General features: G+C 42.5%; 2 protein-coding genes and 1 long non-coding RNA gene across 6 annotated transcripts in view; 1 reads left to right on the top strand and 2 right to left on the bottom strand.

Moving 5' to 3' along the window:
• The window catches only part of PRKCZ (protein kinase C zeta), a 41,064-nt gene extending 40,307 nt beyond the window's left edge, over positions 1-757 (bottom strand). For both annotated transcript variants that reach the window (XM_032131611.1, XM_032131612.1), the window contains exon 1: positions 470-757. The gene's annotated coding sequence lies outside the window, so the exon portion shown is untranslated. The remainder of the gene's footprint in view (positions 1-469) is intronic.
• LOC116454707 lies at positions 590-13,189 on the top strand. The gene is made up of 3 exons (XR_004244174.1): positions 590-675; positions 3,672-3,777; positions 12,558-13,189. It is a non-coding gene; the product is annotated as an uncharacterized LOC116454707 (long non-coding RNA).
• Positions 8,880-24,898, bottom strand: GABRD (gamma-aminobutyric acid type A receptor subunit delta). 3 transcript variants are annotated; one of them, XM_032131617.1, is made up of 9 exons: positions 24,263-24,898; positions 17,335-17,447; positions 16,712-16,779; positions 16,135-16,355; positions 15,282-15,364; positions 13,831-13,968; positions 12,759-12,914; positions 11,971-12,182; positions 8,880-11,647 (listed from the first exon to the last, which is right to left on the bottom strand). In XM_032131617.1, the coding sequence occupies exons 1-9, from the start codon at positions 24,328-24,330 to the stop codon at positions 11,348-11,350; spliced, it is 1,359 nt and encodes a 452-aa protein (XP_031987508.1). In that variant the 5' UTR covers positions 24,331-24,898; the 3' UTR covers positions 8,880-11,347. The 3 variants fall into 3 exon arrangements, with proteins under 3 accessions (XP_031987508.1, XP_031987509.1, XP_031987510.1); XM_032131618.1 differs by having other exon boundaries at positions 12,759-12,911; XM_032131619.1 differs by lacking the exon at positions 24,263-24,898 and adding an exon at positions 19,900-20,053.
• Positions 24,899-25,191: the final 293 nt, after the last annotated feature.

The raw sequence follows: 25,191 nt of genomic DNA, 5'->3' as shown, positions 1-25,191 counted from the left end.
CTTACTCCTTTCTCCCAAAGAATCGAGTAACTAAAAATAGTTTTTATGTATATAAAACACTAAAGTCAATTACTACCGGTTACACATTTACCCAAGAGAAGCAGAAGAGGAACTCCACGAGGCAATTTAGCATACCTCTATGATTGGAGGCTGACAAACATCCTGTTTATTCCAAATTACCACCTCACATATGAACGCGTGTATCCAGACACCTCCCTAACCCCGCTGTCCGGGCAAGGCGGACCACAAGTACCGGGGCAGCGGAGACCCCAGAACTCTCGACCCGACCCTTCCGGGGGGCTCAGGGAAACACGCGGCCCCTCCGGCTCACCCGGGGTCCCCCCTCAGTCCCGGCCTGCGGGGAGCGGCCGGGACGCGACACCGTCACTCGGGACGAGGTGGCGCCGGCACTTCCCCGGACGGAGCGGGCTCTGCCCAGCCTCCCCACCGGGACCGTCCGGACTCCTACCTGCTCCGACCGCGGCCCCACTCCACAGAGCGGGGCCCCGCGGCGACCAGGGGCCGCTCTCTGCGCCGTGCTCGGCTACACCTCCGCGGCCTCAAGTTGCTCAAAGTCCCGCAAGGAAGTTTCGCAGCGGACTTTGGCTCGCTGCCGGCGGTGCCCTGGCGGGGAGCAGCGACAGCAGGCGGCGGAAGAGCCGCGGTGTCCCTCAGGTACCCCCTCAAGTCCCGCCTCAGGCGCCCCTGGCGCCCCTCAGCCGCTGTCCCGGCTCAGCGCCCCGCGCCCGCGGCAACATGGCGGCCTGAGGGCGGGAGCCGCAGCCAATGGGGAGCCAATCCGCACCCGGATCCCGCCCACCCGCCGCCAATCGCAGCGCGGAAACCGTTACCTGGGGAGCCGGAGCGTCCCGGCCAACCAGAGCGAGCGGGGGGGCGGTGGGGAACACCTGCAGCCAATGGGAGCGCGGCGCGGCGGGGAGGGGCGGCTGAGGGAGCGGGGAGGGGCGCAGGTGTGAGGGGACAGTGCTGAGGCGACAGTGCTGAGGGGACGGGTGTGAGGGGACAGTGCTGAGGGGAGAGTGCTGAGGCGACAGGTGTGAGGGGACAGTGCTGAGGGGAGAGTGCTGAGGGGACAGGTGTGAGGGGAGAGTGCTGAGGCGACAGTGCTGAGGGGACAGGTGTGAGGGGACAGTGCTGAGGCGACAGGTGTGAGGGGACAGGTGTGAGGGGATAGGGGACGTGTAAGGGAGGACAGGTGTGAGGGGACCGTGCTGAGGCGACAGTGCTGAGGCGACAGTGCTGAGGGGACGGGTGTGAGGGGACAGTGCTGAGGCGACAGTGCTGAGGCGACAGTGCTGAGGGGACGGGTGTGAGGGGACAGTGCTGAGGGGAGAGTGCTGAGGGGACAGGTGTGAGGGGAGAGTGCTGAGGGGAGAGTGCTGAGGGGAGAGTGCTGAGGGGACAGTGCTGAGGGGACAGGTGTGAGGGGACAGTGCTGAGGGGAGAGTGCTGAGGGGACAGGTGTGAGGGGACAGTGCTGAGGCGACAGTGCTGAGGGGACGGGTGTGAGGGGACAGTGCTGAGGGGAGAGTGCTGAGGCGACAGGTGTGAGGGGACAGTGCTGAGGGGAGAGTGCTGAGGGGACAGGTGTGAGGGGACAGTGCTGAGGGGAGAGTGCTGAGGCGACAGGTGTGAGGGGAGAGTGCTGAGGCGACAGTGCTGAGGGGACAGGTGTGAGGGGACAGTGCTGAGGCGACAGGTGTGAGGGGACAGGTGTGAGGGGATAGGGGACGTGTAAGGGAGGACAGGTGTGAGGGGACCGTGCTGAGGGGACAGGTGTGAGGGGACAGTGCTGAGGCGACAGTGCTGAGGCGACAGTGCTGAGGGGACGAGTGTGAGGGGACAGTGCTGAGGGGAGAGTGCTGAGGGGACAGGTGTGAGGGGACAGTGCTGAGGCGACAGGTGTGAGGGGACAGGTGTGAGGGGATAGGGGACGTGTAAGGGAGGACCGTGCTGAGGGGACCGTGCTGAGGGGACAGGTGTGAGGGGACAGGTGTGAGGGGATAGGGGACATGTAAGGGAGGACAGGTGTGAGGGGACAGGCCCTGTCTGCCTCCCCCAGAGCTGCTTCCTGGGAAATCTCAGCAGAAAACCCCAGCAGTGATGTCCCGTGAGTGTCAATCCAGCCTCCAGCCTGGGGAGGGACCACTCAAAGTGGCTAAAGCAGGAAAATCACAGCTGAGATAGTAAAGAGGGAATAATATCAGACTGGCCAGACCAGAGAGAAAAATAGTATGTTAGTGGTGGAGCAACCAGAGTTCCACAAGAGCCAGTCTGTGACATGGTTAATGACTTTTGCTTTGTAAAGTTGGGTTTGGATGGTTTTCCCTAATGATACTTTGATATTTTGCTTCCAAACTTTTAATCCTCTGTGATTGAATCAGGATCTCCTGTGTTTTCCTTGGAAAAAGCTGGGATGGTGAACTCAGAGAGTCCTCTAGTGGAATGCTGCTCATCCTGCCCAAACACCTGGTTTCCTTGTGTATTTTAAAACTTTTCCAAGCAAATAAGCTCTCCAAGCAAAAGGATTGCTTTAGGGCTTTTCTTGATGTATTTATATCCACCATTGGGCAACATAACCCAACCAGTTTGAAAAATGAACCAAAACGAGGAGACACAACTGTTAGGTAGTTTGGTTGGTTGGTTGGTTGTTTATTTTGGGGGTTTTTTTGGCTACCTGGAGTTCAGTGGTCATGATTTGTATTTTGAAATGGAATACTTAGCCTCCTGCTGTTCCGTGCGTACACCTACATCAAGTTTTTTCAGGCACATTTAGCACTTTCTCAGCACTTTTGTGGGGCTTTTGGGGTTTGTGTGTTGGAGAGTTTGCAGCAGTGTAGCTCTGAGGCTTCTTTTGGTGTTTCTACAATCTCCCAAAATACAAATAAATAATAATTGACCCTAGTTTAATTAGCAGTAAAATTGAAAAATTTATTCCCATCAGTCGAGATGTTTTCTCTGACACCCATGAAATGCACCAAATGGCTTCATTTATCAGTCTTTAATCTGAATTATTTGTGTGTCCACTGCTAATTTTATTTTAGTGGGAATTGTCAATCTGGTTTCAGAGTGGGCCCTTAAAGCTTTACATGTTCCAAATTTCTCTGCTTAAAATGGAGAGCATTATGTAAGGTAGGTCTACAAACATAATTCTTTCAGGTCAAGGTAGACTTTGATCTCCATGTCATGTCAATTAAATGATTCAGCTCCTTGAGCTGTTGGGTTGGGAGATAAAAGGTTCTTCAGAACTGCGATCTGAAGTTTTATGTGGTTTATTGCTGTTATTTTCTTCCAGCACAACTTTACCAAGGAGAAAAGCTCAGGTATATTTTCAGTGCTTGATGAAAAAAATCTCAACCACAATATTTTTACATCTCACAGAGATATTTTGTAGTTGCTCACTTAGTATCCATGCTGTTGTTTTAGATGTCTTGTTTTGGGTTGGGTTTTATTTTCATATAATACAAGGCTGTTTAAACAGTTGCATTTCTCAATACATGCTTCCCACTTCTGGGCAGATGGCATTTTTTGGAGAGGACCTGGGCTTTGCTCTGTGCATTAGCTGACAAGGTTGTAACTGGTTTGAAACACAACAAGTTGTAAATTTAGAGTGGATTCTTGACCTTTTTTTTTCCCTTTTATTTTTCCAGATGGCAGGCATTGCACTTTTGTCTTCTACCAAGCCATCCTCACCTTAAAAATTGCAATATTTCTGTCTACTACATCTAGATTTGACGAGCTGACAGGCTCCTACAGGTAATTTAATTTAATTTCATTTAATTGTAAGTGTAAATGAGATAGCTAAAATTTTAGCTCTTTTAAAAATCACTATTAGAATCTTTTCATATCAGATATTTTACTCTAAAGAGCAGCGATCTGAAATTATCTGTTTGAGAAAGACAAAAAGGGGGTTTTTTACAAATATTTCAGTTCTGAAATTCTACATTCAACCTCAGCATCCAATCATGCCACAGATTAATTGTAGCAGTGAAGACGTGATTTACTAAAGAATCTAATGTTGGTAGTCCAACTGCTGTAGCCTGGGAGTCTGATGTTACCTCCTTCTTGAATTGTCTTTTTAACTTAAAGTTGTGAGCATTCGGAGTGCTGCTTTCTGAACATTCCCCGCTGTTTCCTGGCACTCATGTCTCACAATTCCTTTAAGGATGTACATCCGCGCGTTTCCAGCAGATGGCAAGAGATTCCCAGGCAACTCTCTGGGAAATACGTTGTGTAGATGATGCTTACGAGTCCTACGCCTTTATTTAGCGCTTCAGGGTGTTGAGAACGGTCCTTTAAACATCAGTTTAAAAGGAAAAAATGTTTGGGTTAATGATTGCATTAATCTGAAGTACAGCTTGAGCCATCAGACACAAAGCACTTGTCTGTTTCTGACCAAAAAACTCCTCCCTCCTAAACGCTCCAATGAAAATATCACTATGGCAGCTACTTCTTCAAGACAATTGCTGCAAAAAAGGGGCAATCAGTACTAATTTCACCTCGGTAGAAGACAGGTATCCTATTAGAACTTGAATTCATGATTCAAAATCTTCAGCTATATTAGGACCTTTCAAGTTTCCGAGGTTTTAAAGATTTAGTAGGGATTAGAACGATGATTTCAGACTGTGAACTAAACAACGAAGAAGTTGAGAGAGACAGCTCATATCTACAAATGAATGTGAAATGTGAGTAACCAGTTCTGTATCACTTTAGAATAAAAATGCCTCCCCATAGAATGTGTCTTTAGCAGATCAAACCAGCAGCATGTGCAGGCTGCTCTCCAGCCTACTTACTCTCTTCTTTTGCCAAGGAAGAGACTAGATATTGTTTCTATTGAAGTAACTGGCAGTGAAATCGTTGGGTGCAGTGGGAATGAATTTGGGCCAGATGCCACAAAGTTTGGATAAAAATAATAAGGCAAAGCATTAATATATTTGAACATAAACTGGAGTAAAGCAGATATTCTACATAATATCAGAAATCACCATGGCAATTCTTTGTAGATTTTCTTGCTGGCTTGAATATTAGTGTTTTTCTAGCCTGTGTTAAAATAGACAAAATGAATAATGTTTCAAGACTATTTTAAGCCAACACCTCCCTTACTTGTCTGTCTTATATAAGATAGAAGCAACCAGAAGCTGACTCCCTTGTTGACACCTCATTAGCCAGGAGGAGAAAGAATTCTATGGGTAGCCCAAACTACATATCTTTAAAAGCAACCAAACCCAAACCCAAACCTTCGTGATTCTGTATTTACTTTTTCAGGATATTTAAACAACCTGTTTAATTTTACAGTACTGTGTGCACTGTCACTTCTGAAGAAAATATAGGACCTCCTGTCCTTTATATATATGCACAAACAAGCTTGTGTATGTAAAAGTTTCACCCACAAAGATGAAGGTAGGATAATCTTAAATATGTCTGTAAAAAACGTAGTTGGTTAAGATGTACAGAAATAGTTCTTTTGTGTTTGTCTAAAGCTGGAAGAAATGTAGCAATAAAGGAAGAACAGCCTGGATGGAACATTATACCAGATGTTTCACAGATTACTCTGTATTTCATCATTCAGTCTTTATTTGATCTTAAGGCTCTAGTAATTGTAATACAGGAATAGCTCAATGGCCTATATATTGTTTTGCTACTTCCAGCTCTGCCTGTTCCAATTGGCCAAAGCTGGCCAATTATTTATTACTGTGGAAAGAAAAATGTTCTCCCCACCCCACTTGGTAACTCCATGAATGAAAATTGAGTTTTGTGATATTTGTGCTGCTCTCCTTGAGATTACTTACCCAATAAACAACTAATGCAGCCTGTATTTGTTAGTAACTTATGTTACCCAGTAACTGTGTTAAAGATGTTTGGACCAAAATTAGGAAGAAGAGTCTTTTTAAGAGTGTGGAGAATTTGAGGCATGACTTAAACTATCTTTTTCTCTCTATTGCATATATGGGGTTAGCAGTGTGCAGTGTAAGAGAGTGAAACAGGGAGAAAGAGTGTGTTTGTGTGGGAGTGTGTTTGTGTGGGAGTGTGCTGGTTAATTATCACAGGGTTGAGTTTCTTGCCTTTTATGTAATAATCATTGGAAGGTACAAAGGTTTGCAAATTGAGACTTTCAGCCTCCCTGTTTTTCATACCTGGGTGATGAGATTATATTAGTTTTGCCTAATATGTTCTTGTGCCAAAGAGAAAGAAAATTTCCTCTTCTTTTCCCCTTTCCAAGCAGAAAAAAAAAGGGAAAGAGAACTGAGGATCAAGTGAAATAGAGGTATTGCAAGAGTTAAAGAAAGGGATATGTTTCCAGAGGTTTCCAGTGTCTCAGAAATGTGGGATATTTGGATTTTTTTTTTTGACCAATTTTTTCATGGAACAGTGAATTCCCAATAACATCTGATTAGTTCTGTTGGTGCTATATTTTCTGACAGTCTGGGCTTGACTGTCTTCTCAGATTTGTTTTTACTGTGCAGGATTTAGTAAAAGAAATAGCTGTGGCACAGAGCTGGTATAAGGAGAGAGCAGATCCCTGATTCATTATGTAATGAGGGGCTTAGGTCCTCAAATTAATTCCATTTAAGACACAGTGCCTTTCTCATCTATCTGCCAAATCCATCCAAAAATACATATTCATTGCCAAGTTTTTATTCCGTTTTCATTAGGAAGAATCAGCTGTCTATGTTTGTAACATATATTGCACGCAGTATTATTTTAATATCAAACAGGCTTTCAACCATGGCAAGTGGTTTAAGCTGCTGTAATAAACAGGGCAGGAGGGAGTTGCTTCATATTTTTTTTTAACAAAAATATTCTCAGAAACTTTTTGTTATCTTTTCTGCTTCAGAGACAAATGTACAGGGTGCTGTTTTCCTCCTAAAGAGAAGTGCTTTTCCAGGGTAATGACTGGGAGTATTTAAAATCAGAGCAATCGTATTAAGTGTTTTGTTGTCCCAACACCAGAAGCCTCATTGAGCTAAATTGGTTTCGCTACATTATCTATTGGATTAGCAAACCAGTTAGGAACTGATGTGAGAGTTTTTACTCTAACTGGGATAAATGCTTTCATTTTTACCCAGAAACAGGACAGACATTTCTGGTTTTTAACCTCTTCATAGTGCTGTCACTATTAATGCCAGCATTACTTTCAAACAAATGCAGTATCTTGCTCTTCTTCATCTTTCATCTTGTGCTTTCTGATTCTTTTCAACCTCGTGAGGCAGCAATAGCTATTTTTTCACATCAGTACAGCAGTGTGCATAAGTGCCCCCCAGAAAGCTCTCATGAACACACAATGGCACTTCCTCTTCTGCTGTCAAGGCCAAAGGAGACTTAGGAAACCCTTGGGCACTGAAAAGGCAGGATGTCATTATGGGATGAAATCTCTAGGGTCATTCTGATTTTCCTTCTAACGCATTTTATCTTCCAGTTCAATAGTTGGAATGCCTATTTTGTCCGTTTATAGAAGCTCCGATTTCTGTATATCTACATTTTATTAACACTTCACATTTAGAATGATTACATTAACACGTATCCCACTCTTTTTCTCACAGACATGCCAGTCCATAGAGCAGTACTATAAATTGCTGAAAGGAACACAAATGCTTTCAGGTGCAGCACAGAAAAAGTGCCTTCTCATCTGTCACATAGGTTTTTTTATGGCACTAGTACAACCCATCCAAAGTCAGCATTCAACTGACTTCAAATCGGGCTTATTTCACTTTATTAAGGGCATAATGAAATTAGAGTTGAATAGAGAATTGTCTTTAGGTGTTAATAGGTCTAAAGTAGTAATGTCTGGGGATTTTCAAGTACGATGATTTCAAATGAAAAAAAAAACGTGACGCACACACAAAAGTATAAAAGATTCCAATTTATGCAAAACTCCAATCAATTCACCATACTCCTGTACTGAAATGTCTTCTTGAAAGTTTGAATGGCATCTGAATTTTCTGTTTCTGGCTCTGGAAACCAATTTAAGAAAATCTCCCTCTTGTTGATGGAGGTGTTTTGTCTTGTGCTACTCATGCAAGTGCAGCAACAGCAGCTGAAATTCCTGTTCTCCCCTCTGCTCCCCTTGCTCCTGGGATGAACCCGTTGCCATATGTGTGCTCACAGGGCACTTTTCTGACTCCTGCAACATTCTGAGATTTTTTTTTCCCTTTTATTTATGCTTCTGTCTACATCACTGTAGGTAGTCTGGCATTCTGGCTTTGGGTTTTTTGAGAAGATTGCTGCCACATTTTACTTTGATCAGCCACGCTGAGCTGTGCACCTTGAAGATCTGCAGTCAAACTACAGAAAAAATTCACTGAATAAATCTTCTGGAGCAGTCAGCAGGACATGCAGTCTGTGACTGTCTCCCAGATGGAGAAGCAACTAATTTTGTCCAATAACCCCATGTGATCAGTCAGTTGGCTGCAGTGTAAGGAGTTATGTCAGGTGCACAGTTGCAAACTATTACTGCTGAAGTAATTAGATTAGACATTGCCTTTATAATATCTGCAGCCACCTTCTTGCTAGTTATTCCAATAACCAGCCACTGTACACTAACTGTACACTAGAGGGACTAGGCAGTGCTTCCTTCTCTGCTCTTTAATAACTTTAATTCCAAAATCATGACTTGCACTCCTCAGAAACTTGCTGTGAATATTCCTTCAGCTGGATTTAGTCAATAATTTCACTCTTAGAAGAAGATACTACATTGACAGGCTATGTAATAAACTAATCTACTGATTTTAAACTAAGGATTATTTCTGATTTTTGCAAGTGTAACAAAGAAGGCGGCGGCACTGTGTTCTTTCTAAAGGATGTTGTATTTTTGTGGTGAAGGATCATGAAAAAAGCAACAACTTAGTAAGGAGAAGGCATTGTAAAGTCATGCTTCTGCTGCTTTTATTCCACTCTGCATGAAATCATTATATAGAACAGTAGGAATGATTCAGAAGAAGGAAGGAGAGGTTGAGTTTCTTTGGAGAGAGAGTGATTATGACCAAAAAACACACTTAGAAAAAAAAATATATAGTGTATTTCTGAAATGTAGCATTTCATCAGCATCAGGAACAAACAGTAAGAAAAATAAATTAGAAAGAGGAGAAGCAGGAGGAAAAGAAAAGAAGCCTGATTACCTGGATATATTGAAGAAGATGCAGATTTTCATTAGCTTTCTGGATAAGGTGAAATCTGAGTGATACTTTGCTTTAATTCAGTATGTGAGCCTCAGAAACTATGGGAAATCGCATCACGTAAGTACAGGTTGGATGCACTTACCTAGTTGGAGGATAAGAGTTTCTGCCTCTCCTGAAGCGCTTTTCTTCTGTAAAACTCAAAGATATAGGAAAGAAATCATTATAGCAATGTTTCAGATAATGCAGTGAAAGGTCTTGACTAAGATTCCCCAGCAGTTCAGTGGTGAGATGTTGGAGCAGAACCCAGGTGTCTCAGTCCAGGGTTGCATTGGTGAGGTCTTTGTGGAACAATTACAGCTTGGTGCCAGTTGGGGTTTTCCAGCACACTGTTGGCTGATAGTTTTTCCATGAGAACAGAAATTAAAGATTGAGGTGAACCTAAGCCTGACTTACAGTGGAGTATATTTTCTTTTACAGCCCAGTTCAAGGTCATTATTTTTTCTTCAAAGCATTCTCTTACTTCACTGATATTGAACAAATCTTATTTTAAATTATAAATCAGTGCTGAAATGTTTTATCTTTCAGTGCTGGTCATGTGAAATCAAACCATAAATCACAGCTGAGTTAAGGCAGGAGGAATGCGCACATGCTCCACCAGGATCAAATCCTCCTTTCACCCTTATTGCAACTACTAATTGTCAGCCACACGTTCAAGAGTCCCATCTTAAATGCCAGCAAAGCTCTTCTCTCATCTACAGCTTCTAGCTTAGTCCCTCTCCATGCTCCTTTCCATTGTAGCTTTCAGCCTCTTGCTTTGCCTCCTCTTTCCCTCTCTGTCATTTCACCTCTTCTTTTGTGTCAGTTTCTATTTTTAAAACACCCTCTCACTTTCAAGGCAACAATATCCTCAGAATAAATTTCCCTTTTGTAGTGTCTTACATTGGCTTCCTACACTAACTTTATTTCAGTTGCTTTAATACATATTCCAATATATTTACTGTGGAGATTTTAGAGAATAATTGTGAAACCAGTTTGTTGTGAGTACTGTGTTCACTTGCTGAGTTTACTGAGATTATTTACAGAACAAAGTGTTATTTTGCACGAGTTGGGTGAGAGGTCTAGTCCTGAATTAAGCAGTGTGTATGAGGACCCATAAATTTCACTGTTGAATAATGGAAGTGAAGAGGGCCTAAGAGATTAGGTCAGCCTCTGAATAAAAACAGCAGAAATATCCAAAGCAACAGAATAACTAAAGACAGTTATGAATTTTTGTTTTACTTCCCTCAGCTATTTAGGGACAGATTCAGAAAGGATATTTTCAGAGGCACACATGGTAGATTCTCACTGAAAATTAACAGAACAAATTCTAAAGTCCTTCCTGCAAATGGAGTCTGACTTCCTTCATTATCAAGCACCTTTCAAATTTTTCCCAATCCAACATAGGAAGCCTGAGCTTCCCCTGTGGTTCTAAATCACTTTTATCTATTTTGGGGCCTATTAAACTAATAAACATTTTTGTGTTCAAGTGTTTAAAATTTCATTAGCTTAGATCTGAAATGTAATGCAGTCATTATTAACAATTCAGTAGAATTTTATGTAGTATATTTTATTTCATGCTGTGACTAAGAGCATTGAAATTTTTCAGTACTTTATCCAAGACAAATAATATTTTAAGAAAAACCTCCACTCCCCTCTATTTCCTTTTACTTTGTTCATGAGATTTTTCTGGTTAAAAACTCCAACTTTAGCACTACTGTTAAACCTAGGCCAGCCCACAGATGCAGAAAACCACTCGTGCAGAAGTGAGGAATTAGCTCTTTCATTACAAAAAAAGGAAATTATCTGAGTGTGAAAAGCCAAATCTTCATTACTGATCAACCCTTGAAGTGGAGGAAAACCATGGTAATTTAAGATTTAAACTTTTGCTACAAATATGTACATATGAAAAGTTGTCTCATGGTATTACAGGAAAGAAAGAGCTGGAATTGTTTGGCAGAGTGCAGTCTTACTGTATCAAATCAGGTCAGCAGTAAATCGCTGCTTTTAGTAGGAATTCATAGCAGGACTTTCTTGACTTTGGAAGTGTCTTGAGCTTGTTGGAAAATATTTTGAGAAGAGATGCCTCAATTCAGTTTGAGCGAGGGCTTTTTAGCCTGTGGGTATTGTTCAGTTTGTAGGTCTTCGGATGAACTTTCCTTTTTTTGTTGTCTTTACATTGTGTATGCAACCCAGTATATAACATTGACTGCTGCAAAGGCTGCTGGGAACACGGCTCTGGCGTAAATGTCAATGGTGTCAGCATCAATGGGCTTAAAGAGGGACTTCAGGCCAGTCTTTTTGTCCAGTTTCATTCCCTGCTGCTGTTTTGTCTCTCCAGTTTCTATTTCTATTGTGCCATATGATCCAGGCAGGCTTCTGGGAATTCGGTGCTGCCTGTTTGAAATGGCCAGTTCCTGGTTCACACCAGCTATGGAGAGGGAAAACAGAACAATGGCATTCTTCACGTTGATCTGCAAAGGAAAGAGGAGAACAACGGCAGTTTATAGGGCAAAGGCAGTGTCATTCATCCAAGATATCCACGGCACAAATGTGGTGAAACACCTACGGGGTCCCTAAGCACTGCATGGGATTTAGCCCTTGCTTTGGCAGAACTGATGAAAGACTCTGTGCTACTACCACTTATAACTCTGGTTATGGCTTTACATGCTCTGAATTACTGAGGCACCATCGAGAACATTCTCAAAGCCTTCTTCTTAGGAAGAACTTGTAGAAAAAGGTCATGATGCAGGGTGACTGCTTTGGCAAAGTTATTCCCAGTATCACACCTACTGACCTCTGCACTCTGCCTTCTCGCCTTTATCTTGTTCTTCTGCTTTTTCATGTAGTCAGCATTGAAATGTGCAAAGGCATATTCCACCAGTGCAGCAAAGACAAACACGTAGCAGATCCAGAAGTAAACGTCCAGTGCCTTGATGGCAGAGGCTCGTGGAAGCGAGGATCGGGCACTGACCATCAGTGTGGTCATTGTAAGAACAGTGGTTATACCTGCAGAGTAGCATGAGAGAGAAATATATGCACTAACATACATAAATATATTTATTAATATGAGGCTGAGGATTATTTTCACAGCAAAAGCCCCTTAATACCATGGCTTCTGATTTTCAAAACAGGGGAATTTGTAAAAAAATGCATTTGTGTGACTAAGGCAGTTTTGAACAAGTTATCCTTGTTTTTTTCCTAGATAGGAGAAACAAAACCCAAAGAGTTAACCCTCAAACACTTTTACATCTGCACTGGCAACACTTATTCAGACATACAAACCCACAGGCTCCAGGAACACATTTTTTCTCACTGTCCCAGTTCCTTCAAATCAATTCTTTCATTTCTCTCACAGTCATTACTGCTTTTAACCCTCCCTAGGTGGTTATCTGCTGTTCCTTACTGAGACAGCTGCCCTGACAACGACAGAAATTAAAACAGGAGAGAAATCTTTCAAAGGACCATCCCTTCTGCAAATGTAAACATGGTGGTCATAAAAACACCTTAACAAGGATTATCAGAGAGCATTATTACCACCTGAGCACTCCCTTCCCCGTGAGTCCCCCAGGAGATCTGTTTTACCTAGCGACACCCTGGCAGGCACAGCTGACTGGCTGATCCAGAAGGACACCCACGACATGGCCACCAGTAGGATGGAAGGGACATAAGACTGGATGATGTAAACTCCTCGATTTCTCCGAAGGTGGAAGTGGAGACTGAGCCTGGGAAACTGACCTGCTGGAAAAGAGAGCAAGCAGAAAAGATACTGGCTGCGTGAATTACATTTAAATTGATATTAAAAATGACATTTCCTATAATGACACAGAGCTACATTCTTTAACATCTTCTGGACAAGGATCACAAAAAGCTTTTTGAATGCTGTTCGATTGATGCTTCATAAACCCTGCACGAGGTACTGCAGCTTTCATCAGCTAAGAATAGGTCAAATGATTTGTCTCAGGTCATATCAATGCCAGATCTGAAAATAAAATCATGAGTCTTCTCAAATAACAGTATTGCTTCAAAATGTGTACTGTCTTATCATCTGCTGTAGAAAGTCCTCCAGATACTAAATTTAGATTTTTTAAAAGGCCAAGTTAATTTCAAACTCAAAAAAGAGCTTAGAGGAGATGTGCAGCATAAATGAGAATCTGAATACATGAAAGAGGATGAAAAATCAGCAGGAAAGAAATGACTCCAATCTTGTACAAACATTGCAATAAGCCCAGTGATAGACATACACACCACTGACTTCTATGGGGTAGAATTAGACTGATCTGACTGTACGTCATAAGCTTCATAACATCATGGGCTAATGGAAATTTTTCTCGATCTGAAGTTGCAAATTAGGTCAACAAAATGTGAACTATACCTCAAGTGCTTTTTATCAAGTGCTGTCTGGCTACTCCACGCAGTATTTTGTCAAGCAGAGAGAGCTAAAGGACAGAGCATGCTACAGCGGCTACCTGGAGGCTCAGCAAAGAATGGCATTACTTAAAAGTGGAAGATGAAGAAAACTCTTATCAGAAACATGACAGGTTCTTAAATTAGTTACTTAAGAAGAAGGATTTTCTATTATAGATAGAAAATAGATATTTTCTCTCTGCAGGAAAAAGTCAGATACTGCCCCTGAATTGAAGAAAGGTTCTGTTACCAGATTTGAAGTTCATAATTTCTGTTGTGAACTGGTAGTTGGTAATTGTGAATTGAGCAAGCTGCAGCTTATCCAGCCCATGGATCTCCTCCTGGTTTTCTGACCAGTGGTAGACAATGTCCTCTGAAGAGTAGCCATCTGCCAAAAGAAAGCTGAGTAAACACAGAGTTCAAGGGAGAAATTAAGAGCTTAGAGAACTCATAGTGGAAGTTCTCTAATTCCTCTCCTATGCTGATTTCCACCAGACACGGTGCAAACGTGCTGAGATTCAGTCTGGATAACTCTCTGCTTTGGAGAGCTGCAGGGCACTAGGAACACAACAGAAAGGGGAGATATGAATGAGGGGATTTACGTAATATGCAAATCCACAGGAAATCAATCTTTCCTAGTTTTGCTGTTCATTGACAACTTGCTACTAAAGCATCCATTTGTTTAAAGAGACTTTATTTCTGCTTGTTTCACTGAAATTAAAACCCTCAAATTCAATTAAAATATTCAACCCCCACCAAAACTCCCTGCAGAACTTGCTGGGAGAGAGAATGAATTGCTGGGGCAATGTCTGCTGCCTCTGCATTTGGTGATTACATAAGTAAAACTGTAGATTGCTATTTTTGACAGGATAAAATGGTATTGTGGTTAACCGCCTAGAAAACAAAGTCAGTGACAAAAAAGAAAATTAGAAACTTGCATCAACAGGCCAAGGGATCTGCTCAGGATCTGCTATTCCCAGATCTCTGGAAACCTCAGGACCTGTAGGCTCCTTGATCTAAAAACCAGATTAATTTTCCCTGACTGGGTGGTCCCTGCTTGTGTCAGTGGTGATATTCATTCAGAAGTATTAATGCTCATGGGAATTACATGCTGATCATAGATTAAATACAAGTTGGATAAAATATAAATTTTATAACCCTCCTCTGTGATTACAAATGAATGAAGCCCATCCATGCAGTATTCTGATGGATTTCTGTGTAACAGATACAGGAATGCCAAGGCAAGTTAAAGAGCTATGTGAAGGTTAGTCACAGTGGCATTCATTAAAAGCAGGGAATCCTTTCTTTTTCCTATTTTTTCATAAATTAAAAATAGCACATCACATTTTGCCTGTGGGCTTTTCTACTTGTTCTCACTGGATTCGATACAAATCTCAGTAATGCCAGCGACTGTCACAACTGCACAAGGTTTCACATGAAGCACAAAGTTCCAGACATTTGTCAGCAGGACTGTACATTGTTCATCATCCCTAAATGAAATCCTAGAGTTTTGGATTGGACTGGGGTTGAACTGGTATTGAAAAGTCCATAGTCTAATGCCCAACACAGGCAATGTAGAATTTCTGTTCACTCTAAACCCCAAGGCACCCCTTACATTCCATTGACTAAAGAAGCAGCTCCATCTATCTCAGTACCATAAAGGCAGGCTTTACACAAAACACAGATGTACTCAGCCCTTACAGCTCTCCAAATCCAACATGCATTCCTGCTCATCCATTGGGTACTTGGAAAGGTCCATGTCACAGGCCACTGTTGAGGTAATCCTGTTCAGAGCAACATGAACATCAGTTAGTTACATTCAGACAGAGCCTTTTCCTCAGAACTCAAAAGACTGAGTGGAAAACTTTGAAACCTTAATACTAACAAAGGGAACTGTTTTCAAAGTCCTTATGGCTGTTGCCTGAGTCTGTGGGAAACCCAAAGGCAGAGGGAATTGAAGAAAGGTCAAATGACTTGTCTAACGTCAGAGGATTCTGCAGCTACTGATGATGATAAAAAGGAATTTTCTGATTCAATCTCCTCCCTTTCACTGTCCCCAAGATCACTACCAATACCTTAAGGGGGACGTTGGGCTCACAGTTTCAAAGGTACACATTCATTATTTTTTAGAACATTACACAATTAACTTTCAATATAGTTACTGATTTCCAGCCACAGCCCTCTTTCAAAGTGAGAAATGCTACTTTGTCTGTGTGAAAGACAGGGAAGCTGAGCCTAAGTCAGGCTCACAATTCCCTTGGAAAATAGCGAGAGAGTGGAGAACAGAATCTTTGCTCTGTATTCAGCACCTCCTTGCCTGGTGACCAAAGCCATGAGAGGCTTCTCTCCCATTGAGGGCATTCTGGACATGATCAGTGTTGCCAAAGAGACCTTCCTGACTTCTCCTTATAAAGAAAAGGATAGGAGATGGGAGCTTTTCTTCCATTTTTAATTAATAATTATTTTAGGAAATCACCTCAGGAAAGCTGAGTGATTATAGAATGTTCAAAAAGTTAACACACAACAGAGTATACTTGTACTGTTTGTCACTCACCTGATGCTGTACAAAATGACTCCATCTGGCTGGAGCCTGATAAGTTTGTTTTCCACAGTCACATCATGGAACCAGGCAGACTTGGCATTGACTATGAAAGTATCTGGCAACCAGAGCTTGTCCACAAACCTGCTGTCCAAGCCCAGAGTTTCGTTAGTGTGGTTGTAAGACAGACGGTCGTCTCGCCAGCTCTGGTGCAAAAATACTGTCATGGTGTATTCCTATGACAAGAGAATTCCCAGTTAAGAAGTGATGCTGACAATGATAATGTTTTGGAACTTGGCCAAAAATCATTGTCTCAGCCTAGAAATATATTACTTGCTTTCAGTGCAAATACATATTTTTATACTTAGTCAACCAGGGAGCTGCCCCAAGCATTTGAATTTCGGTCGTACACTCTTACCATGGATAAGCACAAGATATAAAAAGTGATTCAATATCAATATTATATAGAACACATTGCAAGAGTTGCATAGGTCTTAATGAAGGAAATCAGTTTATAAATCTCAATAAATACAACTGTTGGTTTTGAACCTTTGCTTTTTCTAAAGCAAAACTAAAAAATCTGATACCGTACCATGTTCACTTCTGAGATGTGGTCAATGCTGGCTACTTCGATTGCCAGAGCAACGTTAACAGGAGGACCTGGGAAAAAATGTTTGAATGGGGTGATTTACATCATCATAGTACCCATAAAAATATCAATGATCACAGACTGTTAATTCTTTCAGATAGAGTGAGTTCACTAAAGTGTTTTCCATTAGAAAGTACACTCTTAAAGCAAGAGTTTTCAATCTTTTACCGATTGTGCCCTCAATTTCCAACAGCACACCTCACTTCAGTGATAAGGAATACAAGATAAAATCACAACTACTGAAAATTATAGAATCCTTTCTGGAAATTACATTATCTAGTTTAAGACAGCATGACTTCAAGCAGATGCAGAAATTATCACCATGTAACGAAATATAAAATTCCTTCAACTTAGATGTCAACAATTTAAGAACTGCATCAGAAGCCTGTGTTGCTGTTGCACAGTCTGTCTCTTGTCAAAATCAAGCATATTGTTGCTTATTATCTTTTTCCATCATCCAAGTAAAAGATAATCATAACTTTTTAATCACTTAAAGTATGAAGTTCACATAAACATCAGGAGGATTGCAAGAACCAAAGAGACATTATTTATTCTCCAAATCTCACCTCCAATCCCAGGCCTGAAATTTCGTGCGTACCCTTTCATCAAATCATCCAGGTTGGGCAACCAGGAGATTTCGATGTTGGAACCTATGTAATCTCCGATGTCACTCATAGCTCTGGGTAAAGAGAATAAGTATCTTAAAATTTCCCATGTTTACAAACAGAAAAATGACAGAAAATGGAAGTTATTGACTTATTTTACACCAGAGACCATGTACAGTAGAATCAGCTATTTTGGAGATTTTTATAGGTAGAAAAACTCTTTCAGATATTTCTGTTTAAATCAAAACAAATTTCAGGCAAGACTATGGCCTCTCTAAGTACAAGCACATACTTTTAAAAGTTTATTTCTTTCAAAAAAAAAGTAGGAAAAATAGATTTAGAAACTTAGAAAAAGCATGAGGGAAACTAAGATACTTTGTATACTGCCTAAAATGCATCTGTGAGCACTGAAATGCAGCTGTGACAGCTTCTTACTATGGAACAGCTGAGATCAAGAAGGCTGGTGTATTGTCAAATGTGAGGGGAAAACAGGAAAAACTGCACATCTGGAATTTGGAGAGCAGGCAGCAGGTTTTGGTTGGGAGAAAATGTGGGGTTTGTGCTCATGATTCAGCCCCTCCCAGCAGTAAGGCTCCCTCTCTCAGTTGTCTCTTCTTGCTTGCCCAGTGATGCTCTCTGAAAACTTTAGCCCAGAGTCTTGTTGCCATTTGCCAGCACCTGGCAGCTGCCAGCCCCTCAACCCTGGCACAAGCAGTGATGTGGATATTCCACCATCTCTTGCAAACAAAGACAAGGTTGTGTTTTCTTCATGATCTGTTAAGCCTAGCAGACTCCAGTTGAAGATCTGTGCCTGCTCACATTGTTCCTCTCGCTGCACTGTGATTGACAGGGAAGGAAGAGACAAAAGAGGGGCTGGGACAATGTCTGCCACCCCTATTTGCAAAGAGAAGAATTGCCAGTGGTTTGAGAGGGCCTGTGACTGAAGCAAGTACTGGATCAAAGCTGCCTGAGCACTGGTTTAGCATCTTCCACTAAGCCCAGCTATAAATGTGGCATTTGAGAGGTACCTATGCCTTGTAACAGAAGAGAAATGGTTAAATATCCATGGAAGGCTGCCGAGTAATACACCACAAATACATTCTGCCTTGGTACTTACATAACTTTCTTAGAGTGTTCATGTGACATTGACCCACATAAAGCACATGGTTTTTCTCTCCAAAATATGCCAGCCTGGGCATTCAGCTCAGCACGAGCAATTATTGCCAGCACAGGAACAGAGCATCCTACAATAACCAACTCTTCTTCTCACAGAAGACTGAAAGAAAAACCTTTGATTGCCCTGGTCTTAAAATTCTTGTCTGGACCCAATTATATAAGGAAGGAGTTCTGGGATTACAATGTGTAAATGCAAGTTCTGAGCAGCAGAGACACTGAAGGTTTGCATTAGCAGTGCTGTCAAAGCTTATGGGACCTCACAGCACAGGAACACTGCTCCAAGTGGAACTTTATTAGTTCCCAGTGAAATGTTATGTTAAACTGCATTTACGAGATTTCCATGCCACGAGCACACTGTTGTATGATCATCTCAAATGACTGTCCCAGCTATTTCTCAGGTCCTTCTGTCTCTTCTGAGGAAGGATCTTGGAACACTCCAAGACATGTTTTCAGCTACATAAATTGGAATAACATAATTGACTTATGTTGGGGTCTCCTCCGTGTTACAGTATCCCCACTGTAACAGACTTAGACAAGGGCTTTGAAGATTTATAACAGATGTTGACAGAGGTTTTTTCCTTCTTTATTGGGTCTCATGAACTATATAACACTTCTTTCTATCAGACAGCTGGTCTTTCAATCATCCAATCATCATTATTTACTTTAATTGAATTATAGCTTTATAATAAGTTTGTTTAAAAACATACTTTTGTATACTTACAAGTCACAGTCATAGACGTGGAATGGTGTTTCTAATCAGTAAAATGTCAGAGTTCCTTTTATATGTAAAGAATGGTACTCTATATCTTTCCCTAATTAGAGTAAATAACTACAACACAATTGAATGAATATATCTGCTTAAAATATGCTTGCCTTTTCAATAGAAGGTGTTGCTTTTCAGCTTCTGTTGCTAAAACAGCAACCAAGTTCAGTAAAGTGTTTTGAAAACAGAATTCAAGTCAGAAGGTGACAGCACTGGAGTGATGTATCTCGTGTGCCTGATCATGTTTTGACAAAGCACTTAGAGTGCAGCAGTTCTCCGGTGTCAGGATTCTATTTTAATGGCATTAAAGAAAGCCGTGGAGCTCAAGGGAAGTTAAAATGATGAGAGTTGTGTTAAAGACTGAGGGCTGTAGCCTGGCATGTGTTTTAAGCAGATTACAATCTAGAGGGAGTTTTACTTAAATATCCATGGCACAATTAAAATAAATCTTGTTTCTATTATTAATAAAGCCTTAGGGTCAGATCATCAGTGTAACAAATGTGCTGAAGTTAGTGGAGCTATATGCACTTCATACCAGGGGGGTTATTAAAGTATTACAGCTGAAATAATTTTATGGCTAGATTTACCATGTGGTGATAACTCCTTTGAGTCATTCTCCTTGACTTCTGCACATCACATCCAGTGCTTTAAAGTTACATGAAGGATGGTGGGATAATTTCATTCATCCTCGATAAGCAGTTGGGATTATATATGGCCTAAAATATTATTCATTGTTGTACCTGAAAAAGGAAGACCAGCATAGAAAAGACGCATTGGAAGGGATTAACTTTTCATAGTGTAAGCAGTAAGGATGAAAAGAAAGGCAACTACTATTAGTTGATTCAGCAACTTCCCAATGCAAGCTGCTGTAAAGCTTGTTTTAGTAAGAAAAAGGACTTTGTAAAATTAAGGTATTGATTTGTCAAATCCAAGGGGTAAAAGAGCTCCTCAAAAGCTTCTCTTCAGTTTGCACCAGGCCAGCGTAGGGGGCCTTGCTGGCTGAATGGCAACAGTCCTGTGGACTTCCATCCATCTGGAAGTCATTCCCAAATCTAAGGTTGAAGAAGATGATCCACACTCTGACTCTGTACACATCTCATTTCAAGCAGATATTTTTGAGAATATATTTGCATCTGTCCATATCTGGAGCATTGGGAGGACTTCAACTGAGCTCATCGAAAATAGATTGCTGCTGTCTAAACCATGAAAGCAATAGTGACGGTAAAGGAAATCCCCGCTGATAAACTGCACAAACCTGTGGAGTTCTTCTTTCCCTAATACTGACACAGGTTAGGGAAAGCAACTCCAAGCAATGAATGTCACATGACAGAGCAAAGAAATGCATCTATTTCAGAGCTAAGTACTAGCAGTTCTAGAATAAAAAGTACACATCTCCCAAAATCCTTCCTATCCGAGCTGACATCTCCCTCCCAGCTGCTGCAGGACCAGGGAGGGTCTACTAATGTGGAGTGATCTGGGGGAGAAACATCAATCAACTTGGACAGCACATCTTTAAAGGGCTTGTCAGACAAGTGAGGCATTAGCTCTCTTCCAGGACACTGCTTGAAAACAGTTGCTAGAAGTTTATCATATTACTAGAAAATATCTGGCATTTAAATCACACCAAGGCAAGAGGCAATCTGTAAGTTTCATGTGAATGAGAGCACCACAGCAGCTGAGCAAGGGATAGTATTAGCAATTTCATTTTTGCACAGGAGTGCCAAAATCTCTGGGAGCTGTGCAAAAACCTCAGCATCTCTAAGTCAGTGGCCAGTGGGACACTGATTTGAGGCCACACTTGTCAGGAGGGTGCACTGACCTGACAAATTCATAGAGCAGTAAGATGTAGAAAATCGTGTTTTGCATCTTCTGTTTCTTCTTTAGATCTGCTAACCTGATTCTTTTGGGGATTGTGACATCGTTGTTATATGAATCTTTTAACCTGGTAGATGGAAAAAATCAATTTGACTGGAGGACTGGGATGGAGTACATTTCATTTTGATAAGCATTTGGGACAAATGTCCCAGATGTCCTCACCACTGAAGAAAACTTTTCCTTTGGAAAAAGACAAGGAATATCCTGCAAGGTCAGTGAACAATCTGACCTCTGCCAAACTCCAGGATTATCCAGAGCAGTATGTGTATCCTTCCCATCTGCCATTTCTGACTGTTAGGGAAGCTCACTGTAAATATGTTTTGTATTTTGAAATGCAATTGAAAAAGCATTAGGCTTAATTCATGGCAATCTTTAGAACATCAAAGCCTCTCTGGCAGTTTTAAGCTACAGAAAATGGACCACTCTTTGCATACATTCACGTGTTAAAGCTGCTCTGTTTCCACAAATAGAAGTAAAGGGCTTAGGAAAACACACAGCAGAATGATAATTAAATGCAAGAGTTAAAAGTCACTTAACATAGCAGAAACTTAAATACAAAATATACACCTATTTTAATTAGAGAAGTAAGGAATTATGAAGTACAGACACACACCCCAAAACTCCTATCAGAAGTGCTCTTTCCCCACACAAATGAAGAAATATTTCCCCAAGCATCTTTCTGCAGATGATCTGCTTCACTGTGGCACATTTATTATTGCAGCATCCACAGCATCTCAAACCCTGATAGAATAGTGGAAGCCACAGTCTTTGTCCCAGGGACCTGTCAATCATTTAAATGCCAAATTCCTTGCCACTAATCACTGTCTCAAGCAGATCAAAAACCACTATTTTAAAAAAATGTTTACCTGACAAAAATGTGCTGACTCAGATTGAATTTGGCTCATTCACTTCAGTCAAATAGCACACATGACAGAGAAATTGCTTCACACACAGCTAAAACACCCTGGAAGGGTATTCAGAAATGCTATGAGGAAGCAGCCTGCATATATCCCCCACTTCCTTCCTCTGCCAAACTGCAACATTATTTTCATTGGTAGTTTGGCCTTTGGGAAGTCTTTTGTCTCTCTTGCATCTTATTGATGCATTTCAAAATGACCAAAATGTTCTTTCTTTTTAGAATATGTTTTTCTTATACCTGTCATATACAGTGCACAGAACTCAGGAGCAGAGAATTTAGGGGGGTTGGATGGCCTCTATCATCATAATTGGGAATCAGATTGCTTTTAGAAAACAAAATTAGAGCCTTAAAATGAAGCTATTGGCAGTTTTGCCCATTAATATGCTGCCATTCATAAAAGCATCTCATACCAAAAATATTTTTACTAATGCAAGCATAAAATTTAACTTGAGTTCTGTTTGACTGATCCAAAGTACACATGTAAGCAAGGCTACTCCCTTTTTACAAGATTAAACAGTGTCCTGCCATAGCCACCCTAAATCCTGAATCCAAACAGAGCAGCTTTCCTTGACCATGGAATGTCTCACACTTTGGCATATTTGGAAAACTACAAACCGAACAGTTGGAATTCCAGAAGTTAGAATTTGCCTTGCCTGAGTCTGCCATGAGTAGATGTATTCCTAACAAACAACTCATCACTATTGTGTAACTGGAGAAAGAAAGTCAATTAGGCAATTAATGATAAAATAAATAATGTATCCAACAAACACATATCCTGACAGTTGCTGTGCCTAGGAGCAGACCTTGAAGACAGAGGCTGAGAAGACTGACTCTTCCTTAAAAATCTCTTTTTTTGGGTCTTATGTACTCAAACATCACTTTTGAACCCACAGCCTCAATGCTAATCCAAGTGCAGAGGGAGAAACAGGATCATTGAAATTATGGGCAAGATCAGGGTGCCCTTAGGCAATAAGCAGTATTTCCTCTGCCTTCACTGTAACACTGGATTGCTTCAGAGTCTGAGGATGTCAGGATCTGACCCTGGATAACAGATTCAAGGTCACAGGATAAATCATTCTGTGATAAATCAGTCCTGACTAAGAGCAGTTGACTTGACACTTTCTCTAAGCAAGATTTTTTTCCTTCCCAGTGAAAAAAACCAGATCTCCCTGATTAATTCCAAAACCTCTAACAATGTTGTGTTTTACTACAGTTACACTTTGCCTCTTCCACTCCTCTGAAGCTATTACGGACGTCTATGAAGCAGATGTAAGACCCTTTTGATGCCACAACCACCCCTGCTCTGGGGGGTGTAGGCATGTTTTTACATGCAGCAAGTTCTTTTTTACTCCCCCCTCTATTTTCATTGCGTAATCATGGCAAAGCTTTCTCCACATCCAGCCTCCAGATCTGGAGAGAATAAGAATATACCGAGACCATCGCTGGTTGCCTAGCTAACACCTTCGGAGGGAATGTGACTGAGAGCTGCAAATGTATATCTTTCTTTACAATTTATTATTTAAAGAAATGGTTTGCGTCCTCCAAACATTTTTTGCCCTAAGATCTCTGACACTCTCTTCCTGTTAACCCAAGTTCAGGAGACTTAATGAATGCATTAGAAAGGAATGGTTGTATTTTGAGGTTTTAATGATACCTATGGAGGCCCTAAGCAAAGCTATTCAGCTCGTACCCCACTGGTTGTGCTGGGGTTTATGGAAGAGTTTCATGTTCAAGCAGGCCCCTACAGAGCTGCTGGAGGGGCTGAGGCTGAGCTGGGATATGCAGTGCCTTACAAGAAGTGATTGCCCCCAATTTAGAGTAAGTGCCCTCAGGAAAAGGCTTCCAGGAGCATCCTGTTAAAAACACAGCCCTTGACTACGCCAAGAAACTGCTGCTCAACTGGCAGAAGTGCATCCTCAGCTAGGGAATGAAGAAAGAAAAAACTGAAACAGATGAAGCACATTAAGGAAACTCTTCAGTCAAGGGCCCTTTTTCTCCTGAACATTCACTCAAAGCAGTCCTGGCCCGTAAGTGCAGCAAGCATCCCTGGGCAAAAGTGGGAGCCCCAGCCAGAGCTGGCATCACTCGCTCCAGCTACACCAAGAGAACGGCTGCCTGAGGCCAGTCTAAGAAAGAATGATAAGATGTTTTCTTACCTGATACACCTGTGCTCTTGGGTGCACAGTAGAATCAAGGCAGGAAAAACCCAGGTAAGAAATTCCATTTTACTCCCATTTATTAGACAGCAGCGACCAAAACCCAGGTTCCCTGGCTCTCCTGGCAGCTCCAAAGCTCCAGTGGCGTTGCCATCCTTGCCTGCTGCGCTAAGTTGAGGCTGAGTTTAAAGCGATGGATGGTTGCTCAGCAGCAGCAGCCCCCACAATCTCCACAGTGCCCGGGAGCCATGCAGGCAGCCCGGCACGGGAGCAGGGAGCAGGGCAGCTCTCCTCTCCTCTCTTCTCTTCTCCTCTCTTCTCCTTCCCTCTCCTCCGCTCCTCTGCGGGTGGCTCAGTCCCGCCCGGCTCTGCTGCCCTGCTCCCGCATCCCTCCCCTGCCGCGGGCTCTTCCTCCGGCCGCTCTGCCCGCCTGCGAGGCTGCTTGCCGAAAATAACCTCCAAAAGGATAGATTAATCCCACGGAGCGGGGTGGGAGCAACTCAAAGTGCTCCGGAGCCACTAATGTCCTGCGCGCATCGTGCCGGGGCGGAGCAGGAGGAGCTGCAGCCCGAGCCGAGGGCAGGGGCGGCCGGTCCCGGGGCGCTCGGGGGCGCGGAGCCGCTGTGCCCGCTCCCCACGGGGCATGTGAACCGCAGGCACCGCCGCTGCCGCCGCCCCCCGCCGCCCCCCCGAGCTCCTGGAAAATCCCGGCGGCACCCGGGCACCGCAGCTGCAGCCCGGCTTCCAGCATCGCTCCGAGCGCGCCGGCAATGGAGCCGGGGACCGTGCCGAGGGAAACTGCCGCCTCTCCGCTGTCTGCGCGCTGTCCCGGCCCGGCGGTACCACCGAGAGGGGCAGAGCCGGCAACACAAACTTCTGCCTCGCCGCTCTCGGGCTCCTGAGGGGCTTCTCTACAGTGAAACGCTCGG

This window comes from Corvus moneduloides, chromosome 22, assembly GCF_009650955.1.
Source record: "Corvus moneduloides isolate bCorMon1 chromosome 22, bCorMon1.pri, whole genome shotgun sequence".
NCBI classification, from domain to species: Eukaryota; Metazoa; Chordata; class Aves; order Passeriformes; family Corvidae; genus Corvus; species Corvus moneduloides.
The sequence above is the reverse complement of the archived record's forward strand: the minus strand, read 5'-3'. Positions and strand labels throughout refer to the sequence as shown.